This window comes from Micromys minutus (genome assembly GCF_963924665.1).
Source record: "Micromys minutus genome assembly, chromosome: 16".
Lineage (NCBI taxonomy): Eukaryota > Metazoa > Chordata > Mammalia > Rodentia > Muridae > Micromys > Micromys minutus.
In genome coordinates this window covers 46,321,852-46,339,401 of record NC_137985.1, presented here as the reverse complement: position 1 = coordinate 46,339,401, position 17,550 = coordinate 46,321,852, and the positions used below count along the sequence as shown (strand labels likewise).

At 51.7% G+C, this 17,550-nt stretch overlaps 1 protein-coding gene across 1 annotated transcript in view; it reads right to left on the bottom strand.

Annotated features, from left to right (window-relative positions):
• TMEM266 (transmembrane protein 266) overlaps positions 1–17,550 on the bottom strand; it is a gene marked incomplete at its 3' end in the record, with an annotated part of 58,658 nt that overhangs the window by 25,564 nt on the left and 15,544 nt on the right. The window contains exons 3-4 of the mRNA XM_080930645.1: positions 14,335–14,489; positions 11,514–11,587 (exon numbers count right to left, since the gene is read on the bottom strand). Coding sequence (XP_080786771.1) covers positions 11,514–11,587; positions 14,335–14,489 — 229 coding nt within the window. The remainder of the gene's footprint in view (positions 1–11,513; positions 11,588–14,334; positions 14,490–17,550) is intronic.

Here is a 17,550-nt window from a genome sequence, read left to right as displayed (position 1 = left end):
TCCTGGAGTGCTGGACTTGATACTTTTCTCTTTTGGAATGTTACAGTGTCCATAACCCATCCTTAACCCAGCAAGAAAAGGTCCAGGCCGGGAGAAAGGAAACTGCCTGAGCCAAATGTGATCCACAAGAAGGCTGCCGCCACCAGGGTCTAATGCTTTAAAGGCAACTTTAAAGCAAGGCACCATTTCCCCCTACTGCACATTCCTGCTGAATTAAATACGCTTGTTGTAGCAATTGCCACCAGACCCCTTTGCACAACAGCTCAATGAGATCTGAACTATTTAATAATAACACCACGCCCCATGGCCCCTGACCACCTCCGTTCCATTTTCTGTGTCTATGAATTTCATTCCTCAGGTGAAAAAAATGGCTTCACTCCTCCAAAAGCAAGGCTGGGGGTGTGATGGGCACACCTTTATACAAAGTGAGACCCTCAAGGTAAAAGAAAATAAGACTTGTCTTAGCTGAAATCCCTACAGAATGTAGGTTAAGGAGAGGAGGGAGGGTGTGGCCAGGCATGATGGGAGGGAAGAAGAGAAGAAAGAGGTCAGCAGACAGACCCTGGGACCCCGATACCCCAGAAAGGATGTGGGCATTAGCTCTGCTGGCCACTGGGGTACCAGGGAAGCAGGTAGAGTAGTGCAGACACCAGCACCCTGCCTGACCTCTGTGGTAGCCCCTCTCTTCCAATTCTGGACTCAGCTCCAGATCACTGACTGGGAGACTTGTTTCCTAGGCTAACAGAAACTGCAGCAAAGATATCTCCCAGGACAAGGGCTCAGGACACACTTCAGCAAGCAATGAGTCAAGTCAGCTGCTTCCAGTTGAGGTCAATATCCCACTTGCTGGCTGATACCCATAGCATCCTTCCCCTGCAAACATCTATGCTGAAAACTCTCAGTTTTGGACCAAAGGGCCTGACCCACCATCCCCAAGACCTAGCACATCCTACATCTCTGAGGAGATGTTTCTCAATGTGCAGTGACCCCACTTCATGTTTGTTTAAAACACCAGATTCCTAGACGCCCAGGGAGACCCAGGATACTAGACTCTGGGTTCAAGGCCTACACGATGCTGTTTAAGCAGATGCTGAGAAACTCCAGTAGACACTTCACAGCAGAGCAGCAAGCTCTGAGCAAAGACTTCACTCCCAGCCCAGGCTGCTGCTTTCTGAGAGGGACCAAGGGCGGTCAGTCCCTTTCATTCCAGACTGGCTGCCCTCAGGGCTAGCAAGATCAGCAAGGCAGGGCAGAGTCTTGGCCACACCTTAAAGATCATCCATTGCATATTTATCATAAGCCAAGCTCCTCCCTGTGGGAGTGCAGGCGCCAAGGTTACAATGGCAGGTAAAATCTGGACCCTACGCCCTTCTTCTGCCTCAAGTGTTCTCCATCAAGCGCATCTCATGAGTCTCAAGGGAGGGAAAGGTAACTTCTGTGAGGTGGCAGAGAGAGGCAGAATCCTCAGCTTTACATCAGGTCCAACAAAGCAGCAGAGGCCGCCTGCCCTGTCTGTGGCTTGAGACCCTGGGAATCAGCCTCTTCCCCAAGAACAGTTTGGAGATCATAGTGGACAGAAGAAGATGTGGATGTGTGTGTGAGAGAGTATGGATGTGTATGTGAACGTGTGTGAGTGTGTGGATGTGTGTGAGTGTTAATGTGTGAGTGTGTGGATGTGTGTGTGTGTGTGTGAATGTTAATGTGTGAGTGTGTGAAAGTGTGTGAGTGTGTGTATGTGTTCAGCCTATTGGTTCTATTCTTCTAGAGAACTCTGATACAGTGGGGAAGCCCTTGCAGAAGGGAAAACAGTCTTCAGCTTTCTTAAAAGAACATTTTGGGGCCAGAGAGATAATTCAGTGATTAAGAGCACACACTGCTTTTCCAGAGGAGCCAGGTTAGATTCTCAGCACCACACTGGGCAGCTCACAACCAACCACCTGTTAACTCCAGCTCTGGGAGCTTGGGTGCCCTCTTGTGGCTTCCATGAGCACTACACTAAGGTACACAAACCAAACTCAAAGACATACATACACATACACATAAAATAAAATAAAGTCTTTAAAGTGCTAGGTAGTGGTAGCACATGCCTTTAGTTGCAGAACTTGGAAGCCAGAGGCAAGCTGATCTCTGTGAGTCTGAGGCCAGTCTGGTCTACCGACTGAGTTCCAGGACAGCCAGAGCTACAGAGAGAAACTCCTCTCAAACCTTCCCCTTCCCAAACAAGATCTGTGAAGTGACAAGTGTCTTTTGGGAAGGATCACAAGAACACAGCACTGTTTGTAGCTCTAAATCCCCAGGGATAGGGCTGGTGACGGCCTCTTCCCAGGGCCCAAAGGGCGCAGCCCCCACTAGACACAGTAGCTGATCCTGTGTCCTGATCACAGGGGTCCTGAGCTCACAGGCAAGCTGACTTCCTGTCTGTCCGCACGCTGGTTCATCCTGGCATTAGAGACCCAGCTGTTTCCAAGTGTTCAAGGCTTCAGGGGAAAGCAAAGGCTAGCAGGTGATTATGTGTCTGCCATGTAAGTGACCAACATTGACGGAGCACTGTCCCGAACCTTGCTGACTAGAGAATGGGCAAGGCTTAGCTCCAGAACTTTCTCCCAGCACAGACACATTTTCAAGTCTAAAGATCAAAACAGTCTCTTGTGGATGACGTCTGTGCAGTGAGCCACTCACCTCCAACCCTGTCTTTCCAGGCCAAAGCCTAAACAGAGCCATCACTAGTGAACCGACTGCAGTTTGTTTTCAGCCCGATGATGCGGTTAGATCCCCCCAACCCATCCCCAGTGTTGCCATCTAAGCCCCGATGCTAGCGTCCTTGAGAGCATCTTGTTTGGCTCACGTTGACAAGCAGTTTGTGGTGCCAGCAACTGCCCTGCTGGAAAAGCATTGTTTTCAGACAACCCCCTTCCTCCCCTCCTGCCCCACGCTGGACTTTCCTTCCAGCTCCCTGGCTGCATTCTCTCAGCTGCACGTGCAGGTTTCTGCCTCCAGGCCTGTCCTCTCTTCTCATTCCCTGCACCCTTGGCTATCTCACCCCCAGCTCTCTGAGGCCCCAACTCCATGTCTCCAGCCTAGATGTCTGCCTGATTATCAGTCCAAGGTCTGCAAAGGGACATCACTGTCCCCTCACTGACGAAGCCAGCCCCTCAGAGCTCTCACCTATCCCTGAGCCCATCCTCTCCCCCGCCCTCTCCACCCACTCCCTGGCTCCTTTAACACTCCATTCTGAGTGTCATCTTTCTGGGTCAGAACCTTAGTCCCTCTCAGCCAATCGGCCTCCTAACTGTTCTTCAAATTCCTGTCCTGTCAACCTCCAACACAGAACCTGTCCTCAAAGCTTCATTGGGACCCTCTGCCTAAAGCCCCTGCCACAAGGCATGGGTCTCTCCAAGCCTGGACCCTCCCTCACCAGCTTCCCCAATGATAACACTCTAACCAAAATCCCTGACTTAAACGTGTCATCTCATGCCTCAAAGGCTGACATGTCACCTATGGGAATCCGGTCTCTGTGAGTGGAACAAACGGGAACAGCAGGACTGGTCTGGCTCCTGATGGCCCGACAAGCAGTCATTAAACCCTCGTAACCTCAGATAAGCAAGTTTCTGAGTGAATTTATTAGACATTTCTCAACTCAGAATCTATTTTCTACTTTAGTGTCCCTGGTCTTGATTTCTTTACAGGCTATCCCTATGTTTTATTGTGAAATGCATTAGTATATTAAACAGCAGTGAGTTCAGTTCGTCTACAAGCCAGAAGAGGGAAAGAATGGTGTGGCTTCGGCATTGGTTCGGTGTTGACTGTCATGGCATGCGTTGCTGGCTTTACTGGACAGATACCAACGCTGCACTGTTCTTAGAGACTATGTCACTGAAACTGGGGGTTTTCCTTTTGGAATAAAGATGATAGCAAGGGCAGGTGACAGCCCAGGGAACTGCCTGCCATGTGGTCAAGGGAACCTGAGTTCTGCATTTGTAACCCCAGAGCTGGGGGGGTGGGGTGGGGACAAGCAGACCCTGTATTTCACGGGCCAGCTGGACAAACTAAGCCCCTGGTCATGGAGAGACCCTGCTTCAAAAAACAAACAAAGAAAGAAACAAGGTGGACAGGACTATCTACAGACTGCTTAGAAAGAACAACTATTCCAGGGTTGTCCTCTGCGGCTCTGTGTGCAGACAACTGTGTACATATACACATATGCATCTGCACATACATTCGTGTACATACACATGTATACATAGGCAAAAGGTTACTGAGAACACACCGAGACATGTTTGAACTTAATCACTGCACCTAAAGATCGACTGGCAAAACTATGGAGTCAAGCCAGCCTTTGTCTCTCTGGGAATCATCCCACAGCGGCAAAGAAAAATAACGGGACTGTCGACTGTCTCGGTTACTGCTATTAGGCCTCTTCCCTTGAATTTGTGAGGGCAGAACAGATGCAGAAATAGTAAGTGATTTGTCAGTGTGACAGGCGGCAAAACCCCAGAGCAGAGAGAGGAAAGCTGATACCAACCGGCTAGCTGCAGTGTGGAGCACAGGGCAGGGGCTGGGGTTAGGGACTGGGACAGGGGCTGGGGCAGGGGCTGGGACAGGGGCTGGGACAGGGGCTGGGGCAGGGGCTGAGGTTAGGGGCTGGGACAGGGGCTGGGACAGGGGCTGGGGCAGGGGCTGGGGCAGGGGCTGGGGCAGGGGCTGGGGCAGGGGCTGGGGCAGGGGCAGGGGCAGGGGCTGGGGCAGGGGCTGGGACAGGGGCTGGGGCAGGGGCTGGGGTTAGGGGCTGGGACAGGGGCTGGGGCAGGGGCTGGGACAGGGGCTGGGGCAGGGGCTGGGGCTGGGATGGGGCTGGGACAGGGGCTGGGGCAGGGGCTGGGGTTAGGGACTGGAACAGGGGCTGGGACAGGGACTGGGACAGGGGCTGGGACAGGGGCTGGGGCAGGGGCTGGGACAGGGGCTGGGACAGGGGCTGGGGCAGGGGCTGGGGCAGGGGCTGGGGCAGGGGCTGGGGCAGGGGCTGGGACAGGGGCTGGGACAGGGGCAGGGGCTGGGGCAGGGACTGGGGCAGGGGCTGGGACAGGGGCAGGGGCTGGGGCAGGGACAGGGGCAGGGGCTGGGACAGGGGCTGGGGCAGGGGCTGGGACAGGGGCAGGGGATGGGGCAGGGGCTGGGGCAGGGGATGGGGCAGGGGCTGGGACAGGGGCTGGGGCAGGGGCTGGGACAGGGGCAGGGGCAGGGACAGGGACAGGGGCTGGGACAGGGGCTGGGAGCTGGTTTTCAAGTTTACAAAGAACAGTTGTTTAGCAGGTCCATCATGTGAACCAATCAGGAGAGGAGTTCATGTCTCCTGCTGGAAGCACCCACTGAGGCAGGAGGGAGAGGAGCCTCTGGGCATGGCTGAAGTTCACAGTGGTCATCTGCGACCAGAGGGGCTCGTTTTCTCATCTGGGCATGTTAAACTTTTTAACTGATACGTAGGTGAGATCATTCTTATAAACAGTCGGTCAGTTACTCTCTACGTCACTGTCCGGATGGAGGCTCAGGGACTGCACACACAAAGCACAGGCAGTTATCAAGGCTGTCCGTCCAGTGGCCTCCTGGCTAACATAACCCTCATGGCCAAATGTCAAGTCCTGCTTGTTTCTGGAGCCAGGTCAGCCGGGATGTTTTCTGAGGAGAAGGCTGTGCAGTTAGAATAGATATGGATTTATTTCTGGCCACAGAGACAGGGTTGGGGGGACATCCTTTGTCATGTGGCATAGCACAAATCCTTCCACTGTTGTAATTCCTGGCACAGAAACCTGGTGAATTGGCCATCTACATGACTGCAGACTTCTGTTGACTATGAGCCACGCTGGGAACAGCAATCAGCACCATCTAGCTACTTAGAACAGTCACCGTGACATTTGACCTGCCAGATCCTAAAGGCCATTGTCAAAGCTACGGCAAAGAAAAAAGTGAAGATGAGATTTTTCAAGAGTAACTTCTCAGAAATACATTTAACAGATTTATTCCTTCGGTGGTTTGTGGTCACATGGCCAGCCCCGTGCCAGGAGATGAGGGGAAAAGGACAGCATAAGGCTTCCATCACGTTTCTGTGCCTAAGAGGAGAAATGATCAAGCCTGTGCTCAGAACCTAAGAGTTGTTCATGGCGTCTCCATGGTGTACCTGGCTGGGCCTTTCGGGGGTTGGAGGCACTGTCCATTCTGCACGGACAGGTGGGCACAGGTGAATGAACCCAGGGGCAAGTCTAGGACCTGATTCTTCCACATCAGTGCAAAACATGAAGAGGGAAGAGAGGAAAGTCTCTGCCCTACACTCTAAGCAGAGGCCTCACCACAGGTGGGGTCAGGAAGACAACCCACATTCTGGGCCAATTTCACACTCATGCAACAATGCCCGGAGAAGGGCAGGGACGTGTCTTAGTGGCTGGACTGTTCTCTCAAACACTGAGAGCAAACCAACACTCCCTCTGCAGCAGACAGGACAGACAACATCACACATTCTCCCATCTCCTATCTGGTGACCGAGGCTCCTGGGGCAGAGGCAGAAGAGGGATCTCTTGAGGAGCCAGAGTTACTAGGAGGCTGCAGATGTGGACAGAGAAGTGTGTGGCTCAGTTTGGTTTGGCACTAAACTTCACATGACAAATGGCCAGATCTGGGCTCCCTCCTGAGTCAGAGCTGCCCTGGGACATCTCTGGGAAGCTGTTGTCAGAGAGGAGCTCCTGCAGCTGACACCAGAAGACACCTGGCTGGGGCTGGTGAAATGTCTCAGCAGCTAAAGGCCCCCCACAAGCCAGACAACCTGAGTTTGAGCCCCAGGACCCACGTGGTAGAGAGAAATGACTCAGTGGCAGACACCCTCTCCATTCTCCCCTTAAAAAGATGTATAAAGGAGCTTGGTTCAGCTGATGGCTGATTATTATACCCATATGAGAGACTATTACTCAGACAGAAGAAGCGGAGTCCTGACTCATGCTACAGTGTAGACCAATCCTGAAAACATGCTCAGTGAAAGAAGCCGGCCAGACACAAAAGGCCACCTAGTGCCTGATCTTGATCACAGGAAACAAATATTTCCATTCATCGAGACATAGGGTGGATTTGGGTTGACAAGAGCCATGTAAAGGAGACACGGGGTGACTGTCGGTGGGTGTGGGGTCTCATGTGAGGGTAAAACTGCTTTGGAACCAGCTGGAGGCACCGGCTACACATTGTGTATGTAAACCAACGTGTTCACTTGAAAGTTATGAGAATTCACACTGAGAGCTGGGTCAGTCAGTAAATGCTTGCTATGTAAACATGGGGGCCTAAGTTCACATCCTACAACCCACGTAAAAGCGTGGTCTGGTGTCCTCACAGGACCGGGGAGACCGAAGCCAGAGAATTCCTGGGGTTTACTAGTAGTCAGCCTAGACCGGTTGAGTTAGTGAGCTCCAGGTTCAGTGTCTGAAAAAAGAGAAGCAGGTGGGAGAGAGGTAGGGGTAGCTACAGCCGTCACCTTGAGGCCCCATCTACAGGTCAGCTGTGATTTCTTCTTCCTGAGAAGGATCTCAGGAGGCTGTGAGAGCTTTTGCAACCCCACGAAGAGGAGCAGTGGGCTGCTTCCAAGTGGCCAGCTGGACCTGGTCTTAGCCAAGGGCAGGCTGTGCTTAGGAAACCCCACTTGCACAATATGCATTTTGATTCCAAAGACTCTGCCTATTTTTGCTGTCCAAAATCCTGTGGGAACATGATGACCCTGTATGAACAAGCACCACAGGGCCCAGGAAGTTGCATGAGTACACTTTTCTCTAGGCCTCTGCTGGGACTTCACCTTAGTCTGCTGAAGGACACCCAATCCTGTTTCTTTTAGAAGCCCCCAAACTCACTGTCTTTTTGAGCAGATGTCCTTGAACTGAGCCCAAGCCAACTGTCAGCCTTTGTTCTATCTGTACCCTGAGGCTCGCCCAGGACAAAGCGGTCCATCTTCCTGGAGCAGCCTCAGAACTCTAGGATGTTTGAAGATAGGGCCATGGACTGCACACCTACCCAGGACCTGTGCCTGACTTCCTCTTGTGGACTCTGGACAGTTTCCCCACCTCTCCAGGTCTCAGTTTCCCAACCTGTAATATGGCCTATTGTCCTTCCCTAAGGCTCAGTTGAAACTAGGGGTGGAGCAATGCTCAGAAATAAGCAAAGGACCCTGGGGTGGCAGCAGCCCTTGGAGACTCACCTGTGTAGAACTAGCCTAAGCAACGTAGCCCTCCTGCTAGCTAGAGAAGGTTTCTTGATCTCTCAAGAGGCAGCATTCCTGGGTACGTAGCAGAGAAAGAAGGGACCAGATCTAAGAGGGACATTTCCACTTCTCCCAGATGACAAGAAAGGGCTTCTCATCCCTGGCTGTGTTCACAGGCCTTGCTTGGTCAGACCTTTGCTCTCACTGTCTGGCCTTGGCCCTGGTCTTTCACCCAGACTCCTGATTCCTCCTTGACATGCCAATGCTAGGCCCCTAGAGGGCAGTGACAAGAGACAGAATCCCAGAGAGCTCTGTGTAGTTTTGACCATAACTGTTAAATGCTCTTCTCACTCATTCATGTTATGTATATGTGTATGCATATATGAATGTGTGTGTATATATGGTATGTATGTATGTATGTATGTATGTATGTATGTATGATGTATTTTGAGACAAGGTCTCATGGATGCCAGGCTGTTCATTGAACTTTCTACATAGCAAATTACTTCTAGCTTCTGTTCATTTTCCCTGCACCTCCTGAGTGCTGGGCTTGTGAGCATTCACTACTACACTTCGCATATGGAGCGTAGAATTCGATCTCAGGGTTCCGTGCACGCTGGGTGAGCATTGCTCCAACTAAGCTACATCCTGGCCCTGTACGGTATTTTGTAAGAACCACACTAGCACTTTGGCAGGCCCGACACACTGCTGGCAGATCCTGGGTTCTTTGGCTTTTTGCTAGAGGTACTGCAGTCACTGTGAAGGCACAAAAGGCTCATATCCACCAATCTTGTGCTAAGGAGACATCTGAGAGCTGGCTGGCACCAAGGTTTTGATGCTTGATTTTCTGGTGCTCTGTGAGACTACAGAAGCCTGCTCTTGCTAGCCAGGATGCCCCAACAGGAGGTCAGTGTACACAGCCATCTTTCATGCTGGGCAGACTGCACAGGGGAGAATTCTTACTACTGCTTTGATAGCCTAGCTCCATTCCATCCGCCCCACCTATGACAAGGTCCAAGGCAAGGGACTAGCCCTTCTCAGCATCCACACAGGCTCTGCAGAGAAAGCTGAGTCTGTGGGAAGCCCCAGTCCCTTCCCCACTTTGTGGGGGTTGGCTGTTCGGTCTCTGAGGCTATTATTCCTTCACACAGGGGCTTGTCTGTTTCAGGTGGTTTGTCTCTGGTACTGACAGGAAGGGGATGCCAAATTAACACTGGGCAATAAATTCTGCAAAAGCCAATAAAACCAAAGCAGAGGGAAGAGCCGCGGCAACTGATTAAACATTTTTGTTGGCAGTCACAGGCACGGGCACATTTTCCAAGGTTTGCATCAAGGAGACAGCTGGCCCTGGCCCAGGGATTTGCAGGAGGGAATCCCAGAAAGCAGAGATGAGGGGCCAGGCAGGGGTGGGCCCTACAGAGATCCCAAGCTACTGTTGGAATCCAAGTACTGATCAGTCTTTCCAGGTACCTGAGCAGCAGCCATGGCTTCAGGAAGCTGGTTAGGAACGTTCCTGGGAATTCAGAGTTGGGAGCTGCAGTTGTCTCAGCTGCAGGTTATGGTTACTGGCCACGAGCTACAGGAGCCAAGGCCCGGAGAGGACAGTGTCCTATGTTCACTACGCTGGGCTACCCAGCCAGCCCCATGCAGACTCAGCATTCTGAACTCAAAGGCCTAGACCTCCTGATTGTTAGGGAGAGAGAGACGGCAGAGCAATCAGCTAGACCAGGAAAGGCCCTGGGATTCTGGCCTCTTGGGTTCTTTGTCCACAACAGACAATCTCTGTAGTCTCACCATGTTCACCTTCTTCTCCGGCCTCCCACCTCCCTCTGAGATTGTGCTGTGCTCTCTGCTTCAGTACACTAGCAGCTGTGTGTGCACCCTGCCTGTGTGTGTATCCATGTTTCTGTGTGTGCACCCTGCTTGTGTGTGCACCCTGCCTGTGTGTGCACCCTGCCTGTGTGTGCACCCTGCCTGTGTGTGCACTCCTGTCTGTGTGTGCACTCCTGCCTGTGTGTGCACCCTGCCTGTGTGTGCACTCCTGCCTGTGTGTGCACCCTGCCTGTGTGTGCACCCTGCCTGTGTGTGCACTCCTGTTTGTGTGTGCACTCCTGCCTGTGTGTGCACCCTGCCTGTGTGTGCACCCTGCCTGTGTGTGCACTCCTGTCTATGTGTGTATGTGTATCCATGCCTGTGTGTATCCATGTTTCTGTGTGTGTACCCATGTTTCTGTATGTGTGTGTGTTCCATGCCTGTGTGTGCACCCTGCCTCTGTGTGTATCCATGTTTCTGTGTGTGCATCAGTGCCTGTGTGCTCCCAGAAGGCTCCACACATTATTTGTGTCCATCTTTCATTGAAAGACCCTATGGGGTTCTTGGTGGGCAGGTGTGTCCTGAGGCGGAGTGAACACGGGGTGAGCTGACCTGGTCAGTCCTTGGCTCTATTTGAAAGATCTGGTTCCATATGAAACTCTCTGCCCTTCACTGTCCACAGGAAGAAGCCTCCCTCATCCTCCCTCATCCTGGGAGGCCCTGCCTTAAGCAGCTACAAACCAGTGTCCCACAAACATGCCACAGTATCACTGCCCGAAAGAGGTGTCAATCATTCCCCATGTAAAAACTGAGGAATGCTCTGGTATCAAGTTTTGCCAGGTGACCTGGTGGCCATGTGGGTCTGTTCCACTTCTACACTACACTGAGGGGTTAGGAGATACCACCAAGTTTTCCAGATGTGAACATCAGCCACCAACCCCTGTAATACTAGGAAGCATCTGCCTGAGATTCAGAAACATAGCTCTCTGTTGTCCCAGGGACATCTGCCAGCCTGGGACTCCAGCCTTCCACAGGACCTGGCCAAGTCCAGCTCTGAGACTATATTCTATGCCGAGGTCCTGAGGCAAGCAAGTCCTAATTGCTTCTGCATCTGCCTTCCTGGGCCTTGCCCCCTGAACACACATCACTAGCCATACTAACAACTCTGTTCTTCAGCTATGTCATGGGCAATCTCTCCTTCACAGATCCATCACCTGGACTTCAGCTGACAACCCAACCCCTGCATATATTCCGGATTCAGAGCAGGGGTCGTCTGCTTAGAGGCAAATGTCTCCTGCTGGGCTGGCCACTGTCCTGCAGGTATATGTCTATGAACATTCCTTGTGCCATATCCTACAATGAAACTCAGCCTCAGCAGTGGGTCTGACACTAGGAAATGTGTAATGAAGTGAAGCCCAGGTTTCCTGGAAGTGAGTCATCCCAAAGAAGAGATTCCAGGGTCCGGATCTTTACCTACCTCTGAGAAGAACACAGAGAGAATGACCAGACTGATCCAGTGAATGACACCAGCAAACTGGAATGCACTGGAAACTGTAAGGAACACATCAAGGGCCAGGTTTAGGAGTGAGGAATTGAACACACCAGTCTGGGGGTTGGGGAAAGCTATATGCCATGGACGGAGACCTCTGTGGGTCCCTTGGGGACCCCTGAGCGCTTGTGGAAACCATTAGATCTGTCAGAAACTGGGTCAAAGAGTAAGGGCACCTATACCCAGTGGTCGTGTGGAGGCAGTGAAAGCACCCTGGCCCAAATGCTCTTCTCTCTAGCAGCCACCGCCACCTTTTCCTCAAACGCCATCTCCAGATTCCTCCTGCTCACTGCCGTTATCCTTTCTGTTCTAGCCAGACCCAGAGAGGGAGGGGCCGTGACCTCAGCAAAGTTGTGGATCTGAGTGAGTAACTCCAAGATCCACAGCACACTGTCCCCACCACTTCGTGCGGGGCTCCAGGCAAGCCTCTCTACCTTTTCATTCTGAACTTGGAGTAGAGCCAATGGTGGTGCCAGCAGCGTGCTTTAGAAAGATGGCTAGAGCTGCACCTGGCAGGAGGCAGGGCCCGTGGGCTGGGGTAGAGAAAGGTGAAGCGGGCATCGCTGGTTCCTTATCCTATCTTCAGCTAGCCTGGCATCCTAGAAGGCCCTTCTAAAGGTCAGGAAACCCACAAACAGCCTCCAAACACTAGCAGGTCATAGTTTATGAGCCAGTGAGGCTAAAGGCAAGGTGCTGGGGTCCAGACAAAAGTGGGGTGACCTTGGTAGAAACACAGCAGAATGGTCTCCATTAGAAATTCTCTGGATGGATCAGGGGGACATCAGGGGCCAGAGGTAGGGATGGTGTGGCAAACAGGCCATGTTGACTCCCTAGAGGGCTTGTTTCTAGCTGTTCAAGTTTGCGTGGGATCAAAGAAAGATATCTTTGCTGGATAGAAGATTCTGTGATTCTAGAATCTGTGAGCCCTGGGCGTGAATAAAAATGAGGTCTTCAAGCAAATCCAAGGGGGAAGAAGGCTACCATAGCGAGTTCCAGGATAAAGACACTTGGGTCCCCTGGCTCAGGGCCAGTAAGACCTTCAAAGGACAGGCCCCAGAGACACTGTGAATTCCTCTGAGTTCTGAGTCACACGAATACCACTGGTGACCAAGAGGCCTGTGTGACTCTGGGAAGACCTCAGATGATTCTGGAAACATAAAAATCTCTCCCCATTATTTCTCAGATGAATTCCTGTGTCTTTTTTTTTTTTTTATGGTTTGCTTTAGAAGAGCCATAAATCTTGGATTGTGCATTTTATGGAATTTAAGATGCCTTTTATGAGCTGCTATCGGATCGCCCACCAAAATCAATCTCCTGGATACTTAATTTTAAGCAAAATTCCAGTGTCGGCTGGCTTCTCAGTTCTACCCGATGCCTCCCCACAACCTGAGAAGCCTAGGACTCCAGTACAATCCACCATAGAGGAAGAAGGACTCCATTATGGTCAGGTCTCATAAAACACAGACAGTCTGGATGCATGGAGGGAAAGCCTACAGCATGGTTTAATTGAAGACAGGTTGAGTGTAAAACCAGCACTGAGCACTTAATGTTGGAAGATACTTTAATTGGAACCAAGGGGCCAGGGGCTACATAAAACCCAACTAGGCTTATCAGACAAAAGCAATTCTGTGCTCTTCCAGAGAGCAGGCCAGGCTGGTGTGTCTCAGGGGAAGCTGTGACAATCTCTGAGCATAGGAGAGGCAGTAAAGGACTTGGGGCATTGAGAAGACAAGAGGACAAAACGGGTTTGGGGATAGCTGAGTCTCTTGTCCCGACTCTCGGTGGGAAATGAAAGCTCCCCCTATCGGTAATTCCACTATGCAAGTATTCGTACTTGAATGGTCCACCTCCTGGATCAAGAAAGGTGTGTGGGGACTTTCCCATGAGCTAGCTGCTCAGTCACAGCCAAAGGCCAGACACGTGGGCCTCCGGGCCTCTGGTATATCAAGCAGGGCTTCCTGAGGGTAGAGACAGAAAGTAGGCCTCCACGCTGACAGCCAAGTTGCCACCATGCATCAGAAGAAGCTTAGCCTCCTTTGGGCATACCGAGGCTGGAAGCAATCCCAAAAGGCAAGTGACCCAAGAGCTGAACAGCCTGGAGGCTTGAGGTCCCCAGTCTGTTCCTCTGACCTACGTTAAGTCTCCATATTCCCACAGACTTCAATTTGTGGGCTTTGTCTGTAAAACGGGGCCCTGTCCTGTCGAGTCTTGTGCACTACATGATTACCACGATTCCTGGCAGGGGTGGGGATGAAGGTGTTATCAGGACACGTGTAAATACCGCCAGCCACATCGGAATGGTACACACACAGCGGCTGCTGTTTAGTTACTACGGGTGATCAACGTCCCCTAATGGAACTCTGTCTAAGCCAGAAAAAAAACAATTTCACCCTGGAAAATCCCAAATGAAAACAACAACAACAACAACAACAACAATAATAATAATTAACAGATGCACGCAGGGGTCCCCAACTTTTGTTTCTTGTCCCATTCGTTTCTGGAATGCTGGGGAGGGGACTGAAGAGGCCACATTGGATAGAAAGGGACAAAGTATGTCGGTGGTGACAGAGAAACTGCCAAATGTGTTCCCTCTCCAGCGGTGTTCCCCATGGGCCATCTTGGGGCCTGCAGCCTGGCGGCGGCACAGGCTGAGGGACACACTCAGTGTGGGTTGGGGACCCCTGAGGGATGCGGATGCACCGGGAATATTCACATATGTATTTGTATGCGTGTCTCTCTTGCTACTCACACTGGAGAAGTTTTATATCTATTAGAAGTTCCAGAGTCAGGAGAATCACCACCAATATCACACAGGCTACCAGGACACTGTTGAGACTGGCACTGAGCAAAAATACCTGCCACACGGCTGCTCTCTTCCCACAGCACGGCTTCAGCCAGTTAGACCTGTGGGGACAAAAGCAAAGAGAAGAGGGGCTGAGGGGCTGAGGGGCTCCTGGTCTTCCTAACCACAGCCTTGCCTGGAATCAACATCCTGGCGGCCCTGGGCTTGGGTTTTGTGATGCTGGGATGGGGGGCAGGGCCTTGCTAAGCTAAGCCAGCCCTCCACCACTGAGCTGCATCAGCAGCTGGGCTTCCTGAGAGAAGAGTCTTAGTCGAGAGGCCACAGGGTAGAATCAGAAATGGCAAACCGGTCTCATTAAGGGACACAGCTGGGCTTACCGCTGACTTAGGGACCTCAAAGGAACTCTCTGGGATTCAGAGTTCTCAGCTTGAAGATGCCTGTGAAACTCACACACGGTGAGTCAAACTTGCCCAGGAGGTACGGGCCATACGTATGACAGGGCTGTTGCCACTACATTCCTATGTGACTCAGAACCCAGACTGTGTGAGGGCATTTGGGGAGACCTCTGACCTCTGTTTACACTCGGTAACTATGCGGAAGTACTCACTGGCTGGAATTAGATTTTTTTTTTTTTTCGGCTATAAAAGAAAGAGCTGGATTGGGTCTTCCCTTACCAGGGATGATTATCTGGATATTGGTGCTACTGAATGCTAACAGCTGCTATTTGACAAAAAAAAAAAAAAAAAAAAAAAAAAAAAAAAAAAAAAAAAGCAGCTATAATTGGGTAAGTATAGAAAACCCGAGTTGAAGTTAAGTGGCATTTATGTGTGGGATATTCCAGTCCCTTACTATAGCGCTGTGCCGCGCTGTGCTCTACACGGATGGCATCTGTGTCCCCATCTGGTTAGGCCAGGGCTGCCTTTTGTCCCATCCCCTGCAACCCACACTCTGTGTATTGGTGTCTTTTGGGAGCCATTTATAGGGAGATGAACCCTCTCCGAAGGACAAGCTCTTCTGAATAGGTTGGGAGCGTGCAGGAGGCCACAGGAGTTCAGGGTAGCTGAGCCCCTTAGGGTACTATATCTCCCACCCCCACCTGAGGAGCACAAGGCGTATGTGTGTGTGGGGGGGTTGGGGGTGGGAGCACTGAGTCTGGAGTGCTGTACTCAAACCTCCCTGATTTGCCTGTTTATGGCCCATTTCTGCCTGCCCATCCGTTTTTCATTAGAATTATCCATCTAAAGGGGCCAAGACGAACCAGGGAAGTCTTTACTTTTGGGGTGTACCCCATTGCCCTGAGATCACCTGTAAGGCACCAGGTGACTTTGGGGACCCCACGTTCGCATTTGGAAAGTAAAGAATAGTATTTTTAACTTGTAGAGTTGCTGAAGGCTAAATGAAGGAATGTATCTAACCTGAAAGGGGAGTGTGGCTGCAATAGCATCATGGTGATGGTGGTGGTGGTGATGATGATGATGGTGGTGGAGGTGGTGATGATGATGATGGTGTTGTCGATGATGATGGTGGTGGTGGTAGTGTTGGCGATGATGGTGGTGGAGGTGGTGATGATGATGATGATGATGATGGTGGAGGTGGTGGTGGTGATGATGATGATGATGGTGGTGGAGGTGGTGGTGATGATGATGATGATGGTGGTGGTGGTGGAGGTGGTGATGATGATGATGATGAAAATGGTGGAGGTGGTGGTGGTGATGATGATGATGATGATGATGGTGGTGGAGGTGGTAGTGATGATGATGATGATGATGGTGGTGGAGGTGGTGGTGGTCGTGATGATGAAGGTGATGGTGGTGGAGGTGGTGGTGATGATGATGATGATGATGGTGGTGGTGGAGGTGGTGGTGATGATGTTAGTGACGATGATGGTGGTGGTGATGGTGTGATGATGGTGGTGATGGTGGTGGTGGTGGTGATGGTGGTGGTGGTGGTGATGGTGGTTTTGGCGATGATGATGGTGGTGGTGTTGGCGATGATGATGATGATGGTGGTGGTGGTGGTGGTGTTGGTGATGATGATGATGGTGGTGGAGATGATGATGATGGTGGTGGAGGTGGAGATGATGATGATGGTGGTGGTGACAGTGGTGGTGGTGGTGATGGTGGTGGTGGTGATGGTGGTGGTGATGGTGGTTTTGGCGATGATGATGGTGGTGGTGATGGTGGTGTTGGTGATGATGATGATGGTGGTGGTGGAGATGATGATGATGGTGGTGGAGGTGGAGATGATGATGATGGTGGTGGTGACAGTGGTGGTGGTGGTGATGGTGGTGGTGGTGATGGTGGTGGTGATGGTGGTTTTGGCGATGATGATGGTGGTGGTGGTGATGGTGGTGGTGGTGTTGGTGATGATGATGATGGTGGTGGTGGTGGTGGTGGTGGTGGCGATGATGATGATGGTGGTGGTGGAGGTGGAGATGATGATGATGGTGGTGGTGACAGTGGTGGTGGTGTTGGCGATGATGTTGGTGGAGATGACGATAATATCTGATGGCTCCGATGCTTGGCCATCGTCACATGGTTCCCATCTAGAGGGAGTCAATCTGCTCCTGTAGACTCGGGTGTCAGCGGACTAGGACAACAGCTTTGCTTTTTAGCTGTCCCCGAAAGGATGATACGGGTGCTTTCAGGTGGCGACTTCTTCCTCACATCTGTGCAGAGAAAGCGCCAACGCCGGAGGTGATAGATTGCTGGGAAGAAGCCTGGCAGAAAATCGGGCTTGCTAAGTCTTTCTGGATATTTCCTGACACCCGTGGGGTGGCCCCTGTCCTTGTTTCGGTAACACGAAGGCCGGACGTGGTCATCTCTAGACATGAGAAGCGGGTCCCAGAAAGAGAAGCTCGAAGACCTCAACAGTGATGGCGGAAGCTAATCGGATCAGTTTGGATGGGGGAGGAACGGTGGATTGACAGGAGTTCCTAGAAAGGCCAAGAGTGCGGGGTGAGAGAGGAGGGGACCGGCTGGGTCAGACAAGAGACAAATGGAAAACAGAGAGATAAAGCTGGGCGGGAGCTAAGTCACAAAGACCAACGGTGGGATGCTTGTGGCCCCCTGCTGGTGAACCTGAGAATGCACTCCCCGTTTTCTTGCAGGCTCCCACAGGTCAACCCAAACATAAGGTAAGTAGAATTGCTGAATAAATTCA